We start from the raw sequence: 17,373 nt of genomic DNA, 5'->3' as shown, positions 1-17,373 counted from the left end.
ATTTTTCTGTCTGGTTATGTTAAGTGCCCGACACATCTTCTGTTAAAATTATTTTAATTGTCTTCCTAAAGCATATTATTATCCCATATCTTGTCTTTTCATTTGTATATGTCTGGTTGTTTCACTTAATCAGGTTTGCTTAAATAAACATTATCAGTGCTATAAAATATGAATATCCTAGTATTATAACTTGATCAGGGTAACTTGCATACTTAGTAAAAGATAAGGGGAAGGGGACATAATACGGACACAGACTGGTCAGAATGTATATCCTGAATTTGTGCCTGTGTACTCAGGTAGGAGTAAAATCTACCTCAGATACCTGAATTGTGTATTTCTAGTTTCTGATTATTTTTCACATTTGTTTATTGCTTTATGTTTTATTAAGAAATTCTATACAGATTAACTCTGCATCTGAGATGTATGGGTTTTATTAAATGTTTGAATATAATTACTAAATCTTAAACATATGAAGTATTGATGATAATCCAAGTCTTACAGAAAAAGGATTAGTAATTCAGAGAAGTTACATCATTTTTCTAAGATCACTTAACTGGTATAATGGCAAAATTGTGACTCCAACCTGGACCTTAATGCGTATCTTATCATCCTTACTGTATAAGAGTGCAAAACAGAATCATATTAGATATAAAAATTGGAATCATAGTAGTTCTTAGTGAGAGGATGAGACCAATTTCCCCAATAATAACTGAGAAGCATGTAAGTACAGTGAAGTAATTATTCTAGTGTCAATCAACTGGTTTTTAAGTCTTGAACAAGATAAACATTTATCTTGTACATGTACTTATTCCTTCATGATTCTTTATGACCAATTTGGTTACCATTTGTTGCATAAGTGTCAATTAGAGAAAGAAGTGGATAATTGAGGTATTCTCTGAGTTTTTCTCTTAGTGTCTGTTAGACATGTTGACCCGGTTTCCTTAACACTGAGTTTCAAACTAGCCTTGGCACTGGACAATTCTTTGTTGTGGGGAGTTGTCCTGTGTGTTCTAGGGTGTTTAGCAGCATCCTTAATACCAGTAGGTAACAGTAGTTCCAATTACTTGTTCATGTTTGGGGATTAAGGAGACTTCAGGAACTTGAAATAGAGACACCTTTATTAATAGAGGCGCCACAATCCTTCTATCATAGTAGAGAATATATTTAACGTATGCTTACAGAAAGAACACAATACTAAGAAACTGCTTAAGAGACGGTGGTTACACTAAAACTAAAGTATCTTAGATTCTAAAAAATAGAAAAAGTGCTAAACTATGCAGGACAAAACATGGGTCTGTCTTCTTAGAACAAGGTAGGATGTAAATAAGTGGCTATGGATTTCATAGAGATACTTGATGTGAAGAAGAATAATTATTAATAACACAGTTTTAAACTTACAAATTTGGGCTGTGTTCTAACTTTGAGAATGAATGTCTTTGGTCTCAGTGAAGTTTTTCCCTCAAACATTTTTTCAAATGCCTTACAACGGCTAGACACTAGGGCTAGCATATCACATAAGATGACATGGTCACTTCCTTTTTGAAACTTATAAAATTTTGTGGCATTTATCAAATAAAAATATCCAGTAAGTTTTTATGTTGTTTTTCTCCCCATCACTTCCCTTCCTCCAGTTTGAGTCGAGGGCAGAATTCTAGTCTCTTCTTACTCATCAGTGTATCACCAGCTTCTGGCACACCTGGTAGGCATGCACATATTTGTTAAATGAATAATTGATTAGTTGGGAAGAGATGTTTAAAAAATTACATGTGATTAATTAGAATTGTGATTAAATGCTCCAAAGGGAATAATACAGAGTATTATATAATATACATCATGTAACAATGGGTCTAACCTAGTCTAAAGCTAGATTAAATTAGACTAAGCTTCAAATTGAGACTGATTATTTTTCCCCCAGCTTTATATAATTGACAAGTATAATTGTATATATTTAAAGTATATGATGTGATGATTTGACATATGTATACTTTGTGCAGCGATTACCACAATCGGGTTAATTAACACATCCATCACCTCATGTAATTCCTTTTTTGTGTGTGTGTGATTTTAGAAAGCTTAAAAATTTTCTCTCAGCAAATTTCAAGTATACCACACAGTATTGCTAACTATGGTCACTGTGCTGTGTATTAGATCCCCAGAGCTTATTCATTTTATAGCTGAAGGCTTGTACTCTTTGATTAGCATCTAATCCTCAGTCCCCAGCCCATGGTAAGCACCATTCTGCTCTGTGTCTGAGTTCTACTTCTTTAAAATTCCACATTACAGTGAGATTGTACAGTATTCGTCTTTCTGTCTGGCTCATTTCACTTAGCAAAATGTCTTCTAGATCTATCCATGTTGTCAAAAATGGCAGGATTTCCTTCTTTCCCACGGCTGAATAATATTCCATGGTCTATATACACCCCATCTTTTTTATCATTGACTAATGTATACTTAGGTTGTTTCCATGTTTTGGCTGTTGTAAATAATGCTGCAGTGAACATAGGGGTGCAGATATCTCTTTGAGATATTGATTTCATTTCCTTCAGATATATACCCGTAAGTGGAATTGCTGGATCATATGGTAGTTCTATTTTTAGTTTTTTGAGGAACCTCCACAGTGCTTTTCCATAGTGGTTTTACCAATCTGTATGGCCACTAAGGGCGCACAAGGGTTCCCTTTTTTCCACATTTTCACTAATACTTGTTATCTCTTATCTTTTTGATATCCTAACAAGTGTGAGGTGATATTTCATTGTGGTTTGAATTTGCATTTCCCTGATTCGTGACTTTGAGCACCTTATCCTGTGCCTGTTGGTCGTTTGTATATCTTCTGTGGAAAAATGTCTATTGGTTTCCCTGCCCATTTTGTTTGTTTTTTTGTTACTGAGTTGTATGAGTTCTTTATATACTTTAATAGATGCATGGTTTGTAAATATTTTCTATATGTTGTCTTTCATTTTGTTGATTGTTTCCTTTGCTGTACAAAAGCTTTTTAGTTTGATGTAGTCTTATTTACTTACTCAGACTTTTGTTGCCTGTGCTTTTGGTGTCATATCCAAAAAAAAAAATCATTGCCAGTGACCAAGAGCTTTCTCCCTATGTTTTCTTCTAGGAGTTTTATGGTTTCAAGGATTCTTAAAACCAAGATTTTAAGAATTAGTAGGAGTTATCCAGACATATTTTGAGGCTGGGAGTGAGAGTTGGAATGTATTGCAAAGGAACAGCTCTGTGTGAATGCCTGAGGTGTGGTACAGTATGGCATTTTTTAGGGTTTGACAATTGGCAGGGGTGGGGACCAGGGGATTGTATGGTTCCAGATGACATACTGACTTTTCTTCTACTGTATACTGAAATACTGAATATTTATAGTGAAAAATAATTAAATATTTGTAATATTAACAATTAAAATAGACAAAACTTCTAGGTGGTAATATAAAAATATTTTTATTCTGATACTTGAAGACTAAAATAGAGCTACCATATGATCCAGCAATTCTGCTGTTTTAATTAATTAGAAGATAGGACTTCATTCTTTAGTCTATGCACTGACAACCTCTAAGTGTGTGTTTCTGCCTCTGGATGTGTTGATATATGCCCACACATCAAGTTAGTATGTCCAAAAATGAACTCTTTTTATACCTACCAATCATATAAAATGAAACAAAGCAAAACAAAAACACTTCATGGATTTCCTGTCTCAGTGAATGTTTATTCACTCAATTTCTCAAGTCATAAATCTTTACTCCGCTTATTCCCACCATAAAATAATGATACTATGTCATCATTTACTTGTTATTTTCATTTAGTTATATTTCTCAAAGCTATCCTCTTTCTCTTAAGTACTTCTCCTACCTAAATTGATGTTCTTGCTTTTCCTCTGCTGTATTTCTACAAATTTTCTAATCATTCTCTTGATTTTGCTCCCATTTTCATCTATATGGAAAATATAATGATCTTCTCTGGATACAAAGTTAATCCTGTCTCTTGACTACTTAAGAGCCTACCATGGCTCATTCAGGATTTCAGGATAAAAATCAACTACTTGGCAAAATATGTTGGGCCTTTCAGGGCCTCTATTTTATACATCTCTACCTGTTTATGTTATCTTTCACATCACATTTAAAATTTTTGCCATACTTTTTCAATTTCAAGACATGGCTGTTTAAGTTAATTAAAACTAAATAACGTTTAAAGATCAGTTCCACAACTCCTGTACTGAGTAACACAAAGAACATTTCTATCATTACATAAAGTTCTATTGGATAGTGCTCTTCTTGAGCATATTAAGCTCTCTTTTCCCTATATCTTTATGTATGTTGCTCTCCTTTTCTAAATGTGTAATGTGCCCTTGCTTGCTTTGCCTTGTTAACTTTCATTTTTCCATTAAGACTCAGTTTGGGTCTTACCATTTCTGGAAAACTTTACCTGACACCATCTTTTCCTGTCTCCACCAGCCACAAAGTCTGAATTCTTACCTTTTGCCCTAATGTTTATTGCATTTTAATTATGAATCAGTGTTTAAATAGCAAGATTCAGCAGATACAAAGTATTGAAATTTTGTATAAATTATAGTTTTATTCACTGAAGTTTTATATTGAGTATGGTGCATGGATTTACCACTGTGAAAGTAAAGGTACACTTAAATGGATTTATTTTCTGTACTGACTGAAGAAGCACTTCATTAGATAATGGTGACCTTAAGAAAAGACAGTTTGTATGTTATATAGGTCAAAGCTATCAGATTTGCTGCTTGACTGATAATTGCATGCATTTAATGAGATTTTAAAACATAGAATTGAATCTAGCAACTTGAGTCTGTCTGAAAGTAAATTTACAGGTAGAAGAGCATCATATCAGATGGAATTTTATTGCAAAGATAGAGTATTAGGTTTGTAGCCATCAGGTCAACTTTAATAGCATTATGATAAGCAGAGTGGAAAATGAAGAAAGCATCAACATGGTACCTACCCTCAAGTTATAATATGGTTACTAATCACCAGCAAGTTGTAGCTCTGTTCTATTTCAGTTACCCACACTACTTGTATCTCACCACCACTTGTTATGCTTCACTTCTAAGTTCAGATAGAACATTGATCAGGATGAGGAGAGATTAGATTCAGCATATGTTTAGGCCTTCACAAATGGTATTAGTGGGCCAAAGAGAACATAAGAAAGGAAAATGTGTTGGTTTTATTTTTTTTTTGCTGGGGAGGCCTTCACATTTTTATCCAGGGCTGGTCTTTTATCCTAGGGAAGGAAAAAAAAGACATGTGCTTATTGCCTGTTTGTAATAGATTTGGTGACTGTATTTTCTGAACCAAAGATCTGGATGTATCTTCTTAATAGAGGTGGGCTTATTGTTTCTGTCTTTGTTTGGCTTAGTGTTTGTTAACCTGTCCAGCAATATGAACCTCTCATGGGATGTGCTCAGGTGCCAAATATTAGAATGCTACTTTATGGATTATGAAACATAATTTCCCAAGATATTTTTGGTTTCAGATTTTCAAACTGAAAGGTATAACTACCAGAACCCCAGTTTTCTGAACTTAGTTAAGTTTAACTGCACTTGGGGTTGGAAAGGCTTCATTAATGTAACTTAGGTCACTGAAGTTGTTTGGCAGAAATAAATAAAGCAGGCATTTAAAGACAAAACAGCTATTAATGAAGAATGGTTTAATTAGGAGTACTTTCTTAGGAGACCTAGGATTTGAATTAGGCAAAAGGGATGGAAAAGAATAGGAGTAGGGGCTTACAGAGGCAAAGGAAAAGAAATGAGCAGTGTTTTGGAAATAGAAATGAGATAGGATAAGAGCATCTGACTAAAGCAGCTCTCACTAGTGGTGAGAGAGGTTTGACTAGGTAAATTAGAGTAACTTAAATAAATTATTTTTATTCTTTCACTTTAAGAAATAGTATTCTAATTTTCCTCTACTTTCTATCTATTCATATAGAAGTTGGTTTCACCTATCAGGGAAGGTATTAAGGTCATTTCTTGAACTTTTCTATAAAATCTTATATTCATGTGAATGTACCATTGTCCTTATATTTGCCTTCTCATCCTTTTAGTCTCAAAACGTTTTTTTTCTTTGAAGGAAGGTTTTCTCTGTGTACTCTGTATCATGCTTTTGATTTCAAATCATTGTTCTACCCCTATACAAAAGGCTCTTTATTTTTGAGGATCATGGAAGTTTTAGTATGCCATGAGCGTGTGGAAAGCCAAGTTACCTTTCCACCAAGCTGTCGAACCTCACAGTTCATTTGATTTTCAGTAATGACCTTCACTTTTTTCTGCTTCAGTAACCATCCCCTATGCCATATTTTAAAAATATATTTTTGGCATAGTTTATTAAGATAAAATTTACAGACTACAGTTCTGTGAGTTCTGACACACAGAAAGTTGTATAACTGCTCAACAGTAAAGGTACAGAACAGTTTCATCATCCCCAAAAGTTCTTTTGTGCTACTCGGTGGTCATCTCCTTACCTACATCCAGGCACTGGTAACCGTTGATCTACTTTTTACCCCTACACTTTTGCTTTTTCCAGTGTGTTGTATAAATGAAATCATGCACTATGTACTTTTGAGACTGGCTTCCTTCAGTTAACAATATGTATTTAAGATATACCCATGTTGCTGAATATATTAGTTTTTTCCATTTGCTGAGTAGTAGTCCATTGTACTTTTTGTTTTTTTTAAATCCATTCAGCAGTTGAAGGGTATTGGAGTTGTTTCCAGTTTTGGGTAATTGTGAATAAAGACTCCATTCACACTTTCATACATGATTTTGTATAAAGGTATTTCATTTCTGTTGGATAAATATCTAGGAGTGGGACTGTGGGTCATGTGGTAGTGTATGTTTAACAGAAATTATTAAACTCTTTTCCAAAGTTATTGTGTCATTTTGCATTCCTACAAGTAGTTTATGAGAAATCCAGTTGCTGTGCATCCTTAACCAGCATGTGGTATTAGCACTTTCTTTTCAGACATTCTACAGGGTTTGTGGTGATATTTTATTGGGATTTTAATTCAAATGTCAATGATAAATGAAGTTGAACACTTTTTCATGTGCTTATTTGCCATCACTGTCTTCCTTGGTGATCTGTTTATTCAAATCTTTTACCCATTTAAGAAAAATTTTGAGTTGTTTTCTTACTGAATATTAAGAATTCTTCATATAGTCTAGATACGAATCCTTTATCAGTTTTATGATTTGCAAAATTTTACATATGCTGTTCAATAATACTACTCTTATTTTTATTATAAATAGTTGATAATCTTTTAGAGAATTTGAAATTGGAAAAATATCTTTTATATTTACTTTCATCTTAACCATTTTTAGGGAAGCTTCATTTCTTTGTGTATTTCTGTATTTCTTCTGCTTAAAGAATTTCCTTTAATATTTCTTGTAGTGCAGATCTTCTGATAACTGTCTTTTCAGTTTTTTTGTTTTTTGTTTTATTGTCGGAAATGTCTTTATTTCACCTTCATTTTTGAAAGATAGTTTTGCTGGGTATAGAATTCTGGATTGACAGTTTCTTTCAGCACTTTAAAGATGTCTCTTGATTGTCTTCTGTCTTCCATAGTTTTGGATGTGAAATGTGCTGTAACTCCTTATGTTTGTTCTTGTGTATGTGATTTAATATCTTACCAGTTCTGTTCAACATAGCCAGAGGCCTTAACTAAAACAATAAATTAAAAAGAGCTAAAAAAAACGGTTGGGAATACCCACAGTGATGTTAGGGGTAAGTAAAAAGGGTAGAAACTGAGAGGTAAAAAGCTGTTTAATCTTCAAGTTGTGTTAATACCATATATTTGTACTTTCCTAGCTGACTAGACGAAACATCAGAATTCAACTTGTTGGACTTGACCAAGGTAGATATTCTCATGGGAGATCTTCCCCAGATTAACCTGGGACTTCCAAGAGCCATGCCGTCAGGGTAAAAGTAACCAGACCTAAATCATCCTTCCTCTCTGCAGTCCAAAATGTTGCCTGATGGTCAGAGCAGGAAAAGGAAAAAGTAAAGGGAGAAAAATATCTGAGATCGAATTTGTCAAACTGGCCCTGTAGCAGCTCTACATGTAGCCTGAGTCAATCAAGGAAGTCAAGCTATGAAATTAGATTTAAGTATTCCTATGATCTGAATGTTTGTGTCCTCCCCCACCAAATTTCATATGTTGGAAACCTAATGTCCAAAGTTAGGATATTAGGAGGTAGAGTCTTCTGGTGGTTATGTCCTGAGGCTGGAGCCGACATGATAGGATTAGTGCCCCCCACCCCCCCTTTTTTTTTTCATGAAGGAAGTAGCTTGCCCCTTCCACAATGTAAGTAAGACACAGGAAGAAGTTGACCTTCTGTAATCTGACCAGAATCTGACCATGCTGCCCTCTGGTCTTGGACATGCAGCTTCCAGAACTGTGTGAAATAAATGTTTGTTGTTTATAAGCTATAGTTTCTGGCATTTTGTTGTAGTAGCCCAAATGAACAAAGACAAGTATGTATTAACTTCCTTTGCTGTTGTTACAAATTAACACAAATTTAATAGTTTAAGACAACATTAATTTATTACCTTAAGAGTTCTGGAGGTCAGAAGTCTAAAATGGGCCCCAGTGGCCTAAAACCAAACTGTTGGCAGGTCTGTATTCCTTTATGAAGGCTTTAGGGCAGAATCCATTTTATTCTATTTTCCAACTTTTAGAGGCTTCCAGCATTCCATTGCTTGTGGTCTCCGTGTATCTTTAAAGTCAGCATTGACTAGTTGAGTCTTTCTCATGATGCTTTCTCTTGCCTGACTCTTCTGCCTTCCTCTTCCCAATTTATATATCCTTTTGATTATGTTGGATGCACCCCAATATTATTTTAAGATCATCTGGTTAGCAGTCTAAATTCCATCTGCAACCTTAATTCCTCCTTGCCATGTAACATAATTTATTCATGGGCACTGAGTATAAGAACATGGGTGTCTCTGTGGGGCCATTCATCATTTTTCCTGCCACAAGATGGTCTAACTGTTGTATCCTTAGCTGCCTTCTGGAAGCAATGTTATGCATGTCTGGAGGAGGGTACATCCATCCTAGACTTTAGGAAATTTTTAAACTGTAGTGGGCAAGAGCCAGTAGATACTGAATTTAAGTGCATGAAGAAACAAGGAAAGATGAGTAAGTACCATCAGGACAACAGAACAGACCCATAGAACATAATATAATGGAATAATCAAATAGTGATTTTTAAAATAACTCATGTTTACCATATTAGAAGAAATGACAGACCTAGATATTTGTAAGGAATAAAGAACTGTATAAAAGATGTTAAATATTTGAAAAAGATCATAATAAAACTTGTATAAATAAAACTATTAATAAGTCAGAGATGAACTTCTACCCCTGACCATGAGGAAGTAAGAAGTTTTGGATTTTTTGTCTGTTGTAGATAGCTAGAAAACTGAACTATATATTTAGGACAAATTATTTCAGATATTGGGAAATAGCACAGGACTGTGGTCCCTGAGAAAAAGGAAACTAATGATACAGGCTCTGGGATCACTGCAGCTTTTTGCCTGGGGATAATTTTCAGACTATAGCATAGGCACGCTCTACCCAGAAAGAACCCAGTGGTCTCGCTGACTTGAGAAGATAGTTATTGACATTCAGGGAGCTGTAAGTGGCTAGGAATTGTGGCGTAACAGACATAATACTGGAAAGAAGGGAGCTACACAGAGAAGGAGCCCAAGAAGCCAGCATGGGGCGCCCTTGGATCTTTGGCTGAAAACCAATCCATGCATACGTAGGATGGCATTCCACAAGTTTTGATAACACCTTTAGTAAAAACAGTTACCAGTGAGCTATCCAAACAGTTTCCAGAGCTCAAACAGGACTGGGAATAATTCAGGTTCCCACCTGGAATTCAGTGGACATCAAATAAAGCTACATGTAGTAGTGGAAAGACTTTTCTGCTTTTGCCCCAAAAACCTTTTTTTAAAGTCTCAAAATGATCTTCAAGTATCTTAACTTCCTAAGAAAATCAAATGTGGTATTCTTAAAGGAGAAAATAAATCTAGCACTCACAGGTAAAATTAAATATCTAGCAACCAAATAAAATTACTAGATATGCAAAAAAGGAAGATATAGCTCATAATTAGGAGAAATGTCAACAGAATTAGAACCAGAAATAATAGATATTAGCAGATAAGGATGTTAAAACTTTTTTATTAAACCTGCTCGATATACTCAAGGGTTAAAAGGATAACATGATCATAATGAGGGAAACGAAGAAAAAAAAGGTTTCAACAAATGTTGCTGGATCAAATAGATACCAGAATAGAGAAAAGGATATCATATCACAACATTTGCACACACACTAACAAAATAATAATCAAAATTGACCACAAAACTAAATGTAAAACTTAAATCTGTACAACTTTTAAGAGAGAACCTTTGAAGCCTTGGGGTGGAGAAAGGTTTCTTACATCACAAAACAACAACTGTAAAGAAAAAAATATATATAAATTGATCTTCATCCATCACAATTAACTTTTGTTCTTTGAAAGATGCCATTAAGAAGATAAAAGGGCAGGCTATAGACTGGGAAGAAATATAGAATGTGTTACCAGATGAAAGGATTATTTCCAGAATATACTTAAAAACAACCAAAAAACTTCTTAATAACTAAATGATAAGAGGTCAAACAAAATAAAAAACTGTGCAAAAGATTTGAACAGAGATATAGGTATGTTAGTAAACACATGAAAGATGGTCAATATTGGGGGGAGCCAAGATGGCAGCATGAGTAGACAGTGGGAATCTCCTCCCAAAAACATATATATTTTTGAAAATAACAACAAATATAACTATCCCTAAAAGAGAGACCAGAAGATACAGGACAACAGCCAGACTACATCCACTCCCGCGCGAAAAACCCAGCGCCTCGCGAAGGGTATAGGATACAAGCCCAGGCCCGGCGGGACCCGAACGCCCCTCACCCCAGCTCCCAGTGGGAGGGGAGGAGTCGGAGCAGGGAGGGAGAGGGAGCCCAGGACTGCTAAACACTCAACCCCAGCCATCCGCACCCAGAGTGCAGACACACAGTGCGAGGAGCGCGGGAAACTAGCGAAACGGGACAGTAAAAACCTGCGAGCGGGTCCCTGCAGCCGGCACACCTGGGACAAAGAAAAGCGAGGGCTTTTTGAAAGTCTTAAAGGGACAGGGACCGCACAGCTGGACAGAAGCGTCCCGGGACACTTAGCCCAGCAGCTGAGAATCCTGGGGAACTCCGGGTGCACTAACTCCCTGGGCAGCAGCTCTGAGACACCGCACGGTGATAAACAGTCCCCGCCCATTCCCCATTCGGCGTGGCCCTGCCATAACAGTGCAGCAGCCTGAGGCTGGCCACACCCACAGCCAAGGGAGCTTCCTCCATAGTGGCTGGACAAGAAACAGAGACCCAGTCTACCCTCAACTGCCCAACACAAGCTGTTAGGGGTTGCCATTGTCCCAGTAAAGAAAGGCCAGGAGCAAGTGGAAAGGGTCTTGGCTCTCCCAGCTGACAGACAAATCAACTGCATACCACTGAACCTATCAATATGAAAAGGGAAAAAAATTTGATATAGACCAGACTAACCCAGACATCCTCCCCTCAGAAGGAATCTGGGGAGATAGATTTAACCAATCTTCCTGAAAAAGAATTCAAAACAAAAGTTATAACCATGCTGATGGACTTGCAGAGAAATATGCAAGAACTAAGGATGGAGAATACAGAAATAAAACAAGCTCTGGAAGGACTTCAAAGCAGAATGGATGAGATGCAAGAGACCATTAATGGACTAGAAAACAGAGAACAGGAACGCAGAGAAGCTGACACAGAGAGAGATAAAAGGATCTCCAGAAACGAAAGGATATTAAGAGAACTGTGTGACCAATCAAAACAACAATATTCGCATTATAGGAGTACCAGAAGAAGAAGAGAGAGAAAAAGGGATAGAAAGTGTCTTTGAAGAAATAATTGCTGAAAACTTCCCCAAACTGGGGGAGGAAATAGTTGCTCAGACTACAGAGGCACACAGAACTCCCGAGAGACGGGACCCAAAGAGGACAACACCAACACACATAATAATTAAAATGGCAAAGATCAAGGACAAGGACAGAGTATTGAAGGCAGCCAGAGAGAGAAAAAAAGGTCACCTATAAAGGAAAACCCATCAGGCTATCATCAGACTTCTCAACAGAAACCCTACGGGTCAGAAGAGAATGGCATGATAGATTTAATGCAATGAAACAGAAGGGCCTTGAACCAAGGATACTGTATCCAGCACGATTATCATTTAAAGATGAAGGAGGAATTAAACAATTCCCATAGAAGCAAAAGTTGAGGGAATTTGCCTCCCACAAATCACCTCTACAGGGTATCTTAGAGGGACTGCTCTAGATGGGAGCACTCCTAAAAAGAGCACAGAACAAAACACCGAACATATGAAGAATGGAGGAGGAGGAATAAGAAGGGAGAGAAATAAAGAATCATCAGGCAGTGTTTATAAAGCTCAGTAAGTGAGTTGTTAGACAGTAAGATAGTAAAGAAGCTAACCTTGAAACTTTGGTAACCACAAATGTAAAGCCTGCAATGGCAGTAAGTACATATCTTTCAATAATCACCCTAAACGTAAATGGACTGAATGCACCAATCAAAAGACACAGAGTAATAGAATGGATAAAAAAAGCAAGACCCATCCATATGTTGCTTACAAGAGACTCACCTCAAAACCAAAGACATGAACAGATTAAAAGTCAAGGGATGCAAAAAGATATTTCATGCAAAAAACAAAGAGAAAAAAGCAGGTGTTGCAATACTAGTATCAGACAAAATAGACTTCAAAATAAAGAAAGAAACAAGAGATAAAGAAGGACATTATGTAATGATAAAGGGCTCAGTCCAACAAGAGGATATAACCATTATAAAAATATATGCACTCAATACAGGAGCACCAATATATGTGAAATAAATACTAACAGAACTAAAGGAGGAAATAGAATGCAATGCATTCACTCTGGGACACTTCAACACACCACTCACTCGAAAGGACAGATCCAACAAACAGAAAATGAGTAAGGACACAGAGACACTGAACAACACACTAGAATAGATGGACCTAATAGATATCTATAGAACTCTACATCCAAAAGCAACAAGATACACATTCTTCTCAAGTGCACATGGAACATTCTCCAGAATAGACCACATACTAGGCCACAAAAAGAGCTTCAGTAAATTCCAAAAGATTGAAATCCTACCAACCAACTTTTCAGACCATAAAGGTGTAAAACTAAAATTAATTGTACAGAGAAAGCAAAAAGGCTCATGAACACATGGAGGCTTAACAGTGTGGTCCTAAATAATCAATGGATCAACAACCAAATTAAAATGGAGATCCAGCAATATATGGGAACAAATGACAACAACAACACAAAGCCCCAACTACTGTGGGACGCAGCAAAAGCAGTCTTAAGAGGAAAGTATATAGCAATCCAGGCATAGTTAAAGAAGGAAGAACAGTCCCAAATAAACAGTCTAATGTTACAATTATCGAAATTCGGAAAAGAAGAACAAATGAGGCCTAAGCTCCGCAGAAGGAGGGACATAATAAAGATCAGAGAAGAAATAAATAAAATTGAGAAGGATAAAACAATAGAAAAAATCAATGAAACCAAGAGCTGGTTCTTTGAGAGAATAAACAAAATAGATAAGCCTCTAGCCAGACTTATTAAGAGAAAAAGAGAATCAACACACATCAACAGAATCAGAAATGAGAAAGGAAACATCACGATGGACCCCACAGAAATACAAAGAATTATTAGATAATACTATGAAAACCTACATGCTAACAAGCTGAAAAACCTAGGAGAAATGGACAACTTCCTAGAAAAATACAACCTCCAAGACTGACCCAGAAAGAAACAGAAAATCTAAGCAGACCAATTACCAGCAACAAAATTGAAGCAGTAATCAAAAAACTACCACAAACAAAACCCCCGGGACAGATGGATTTACCTCGGAATTTTATCAGACATACAGAGAAGACATAATACCCATTCTCCTTAAAGTTTTCCAAAAAATAGAAGAGGAGGGAATACTCCCAAACTCATTCTATGAAGCCAACATCACCCTAATACCAAAACCAGGCAAAGACCCCATCAAAAAAGAAAACTGTAGATCATTATCCCTGATGAAAGTAGATGCAAAAATACTCAACCAAATATTAGCAAACCGAATTCAAAAATACATCTAAAGGATCATACACCATGACCAAGTGGGATTCATCCCAGGGATGCAAGCATGATACAACATTCGAAAATCCATCAACATCATCCACCACATCAACAAAAAGAAAGACAAAAAACACATGATCATCTTCATAGATGCTGAAAAAGCATTTGACAAAGTTCAACATCCATTCGTGATAAAAACTCTCAACAAAATGGCTATAGAGGGCAACAACCTCAACATAATAAAGGCCATATATAATAAATCCACAGCAAACATCATACTGAACAGTGAGAAACAGAAAGCTTTTCCTCTGAGATCGGGAACAGGACAGGGATACCCACTCTCCCCACTGTTATTCAACATAGTACTGGAGGTTCTAGCCACAGCAATTAGAAAAAACAAAGAAATACAAGTAATCCAGATTGGTAAAGAAGAAGTTAAACTGTCACTATTTGCAGATGACATGATATTGTACATGAAATACCCTAAGACTCCACTCCAAAACTACTAGAACTGATATCGGAATTCAGCAAAGTTGCAGGATACAAAATTAACACACAGAAATCTGTGGCTTTCCTATACACTAACAGTGAACTAATAGAAAGAGAAATCAGGAAAACCGTTCCATTCACAATAGCATCAAAAAGAATAAAATACCTAGGAATAAACCTAACCTAGGAAGTGAAAGACCTATACCCTGAAAACTATAAGACACTCTTGAGAGTAATTAAAGAGGTCACTAACAAATGGAAACTCATCCCATGCTCCTGGCTAGGAAGAATTAATATCGTCAAAATGGCCATCCTGCCCAAAACAATATACAGATTCGATGCAATCCCTATCGAATTACCAACAGCATTCTTCAGTGAACTGGAACAAATAGTTCAAAAATTCATATAGAAACACCAAAGACCCCAAATAGGCAAAGAAATCCCGAGAAGGAAGAATAAAGTTGGGGGGATCTCATGACCCAACTTCAAGCTTTACTACAAAGCCACAGTAATCAAGAAAATTTGGTATTGGCACAAGAGCAGAGCCACAGGCCAATGGAACAGAATAGAGACTCCAAGCATTAACCCAAACATATATGGTCAATTAATATTGGATAAAGGAGCCATGGATATACAATGGGGAAATGACAGTCTCTTCAACAGATGGTGCTGGCAAAATTGGACAGCTACATGTAAGAGAATGAAACTGGATCATTGTCTAACCCCATACACAAAATAAATTCGAAATGGATCAAAGACTTGAACGTAAGTCATGAAACCATAAAACTCTTAGAAAAAAACATAGGCAAAAATCTCTTAGACATAAACCTGAGGTGACCTCTCTTGAACATATCTCCCCGGGCAAGGGAAACAACTGGGACTGTATTATGCTGAAAATCTTCTGTACAGCAAAGGACACCATCAATAGAACAAAAAGGTATCCTACAGTATGGGAGAATATATTCATAAATGACAGATCCGATAAACGGTTGATATCCAAAATGTATAAAGAGCTCACACACCTCAACAAACAAAAGGCAAATAATCCAATTAAAAAATGAGCAGAGGAGCTGAATAGACAGTTCTCCAAAGAAGAAATTCAGATGGCCAACAGACACATGAAAAGATGCTCCATATCACTAATCATCAGGGAAATGCAAATTAAAACCACAATGAGATATCACCTCATACCAGTAAGGATGGCTACCATCCAAAAGACAAACAACAAATGTTGGCGAGGTTGTGGAGAAAGGGGAACCCTCCTACACTGCTGGTGGGAATGTAAATTAGTTCAACCATTGTGGAAAACAGTACGGAGGTTCCTCAAAATGCTCAAAATAGAAATACAATTTGACCCAGGAATTCCACCTCTAGGAATTTACCCTAAGAATGCAGGAGCCCAGTTTGAAAAAGACAGATGCACCCCTATGTTTATTGCTGCACTATTTACAATAGCCAAGATATGGAAGCAACCTAAATGTCCCTCAGTAGATGAATGGATAAAGAAGAGGTGGTACATATACACAATGGAATATTACTCAGCCATAAGAAAAAAACAAATCCTACCATTCGCAACAACATGGATGGAGCTCGAGGGTGTTATGTTCAGTGAAATAAGCCAGGCAGAGAAAGACAAATACCAAATGATTTCACTCATATGTGGAGTATAAGAACAAAGAAAAACTGAAGGAACAAAACAGCAGCAGAATCACAGAACCCAAGAATGGCCTAACAGTTACTAAAGGGAAAGGGACTGGGGATAATGGGTGGGAAGGGAGGGATAAAGGCGGGGAAAAAGAAAGGAGGCTTTACGATGACCATGTATAGTGTTGTGGGGGGGTACGGGGAGGAGTGTACAACACAGTACAGGTGGTGATTCTACAGTATCTTGCTACACTGATGGACAGTGACTGTAGTGGGGTTTGTGGGGGGGACTTGGTGAGTGCGGGAGCCTGGTAAACATAGTGTTCTTCATGTAATTGTAGATTAATGATAGCAAAAGTTTTTAAAATAAATAAATAAAAAAGAAAGATGGTCAGCATCACTAATCATTAGGGAAATAGAAATTAAAACCACAAAGAAATATAATGACATTCACAAAGTTTTTAATCCATTAGAATGGTGAAAAAGTAAACAGTAGAAAAATACACAATTGACCATACCAAGTAGGGGATGTGGTGCCCCAATGTAACTTTTTAAAAAAATTTTTTATTAAGGTATGATTGATACACACTCTTATGAAGATTTCACATGAAAATATAATGTGGTTACTACATTTACCCATATTATCAAGTCCCCACCCATACCCCAATACAGTAACTGTCCATCAGCGCAGCAAGTTGCCAGAGATCCACTATGTCCCTTCTCTGTGATACACTGTTCTCCCCATGATCCCCCACACCATGTGTACTAAACCTAATACCCCTCAGTCCCCTTCTCCCTCCTCCCCAGCTGCCCTCCCACACCCAGTCCATTTGGTAACCACTAGTTCATTCTTGGAGTCTCTGAGTCTGCTGTCATTTTGTTCCTTCAGTTTTGCCTCATTATTATACTCCATAAATGACGGAAATCATTTGGCATTTGTCTTTCTCTGCCTGGCTTATTTCACTGAGCATAATGTCCTCCAGCTCC

At 36.7% G+C, this 17,373-nt stretch overlaps 1 protein-coding gene across 9 annotated transcripts in view; it reads left to right on the top strand.

Moving 5' to 3' along the window:
- LCORL (ligand dependent nuclear receptor corepressor like) overlaps positions 1-17,373 on the top strand; it is a 166,468-nt gene that overhangs the window by 22,440 nt on the left and 126,655 nt on the right. The window contains exon 1 of one of the 9 annotated variants that reach the window (XM_057502125.1): positions 7,729-8,018. The exons of the other annotated variants lie outside the window; for them this stretch is intronic. Within the exon in view, the coding sequence (XP_057358108.1) occupies positions 7,994-8,018 (25 nt within the window). The 5' untranslated portion in view covers positions 7,729-7,993. Of the gene's footprint in view, positions 1-7,728; positions 8,019-17,373 lie in introns of those variants that run through there. 9 annotated transcript variants of the gene reach the window in all.

The sequence above is a fragment of the Manis pentadactyla genome, chromosome 5, assembly GCF_030020395.1.
Source record: "Manis pentadactyla isolate mManPen7 chromosome 5, mManPen7.hap1, whole genome shotgun sequence".
Lineage (NCBI taxonomy): Eukaryota > Metazoa > Chordata > Mammalia > Pholidota > Manidae > Manis > Manis pentadactyla.
Note: the sequence above shows the minus strand (reverse complement) of the source record. Positions and strands in the feature narration are given on the sequence as shown.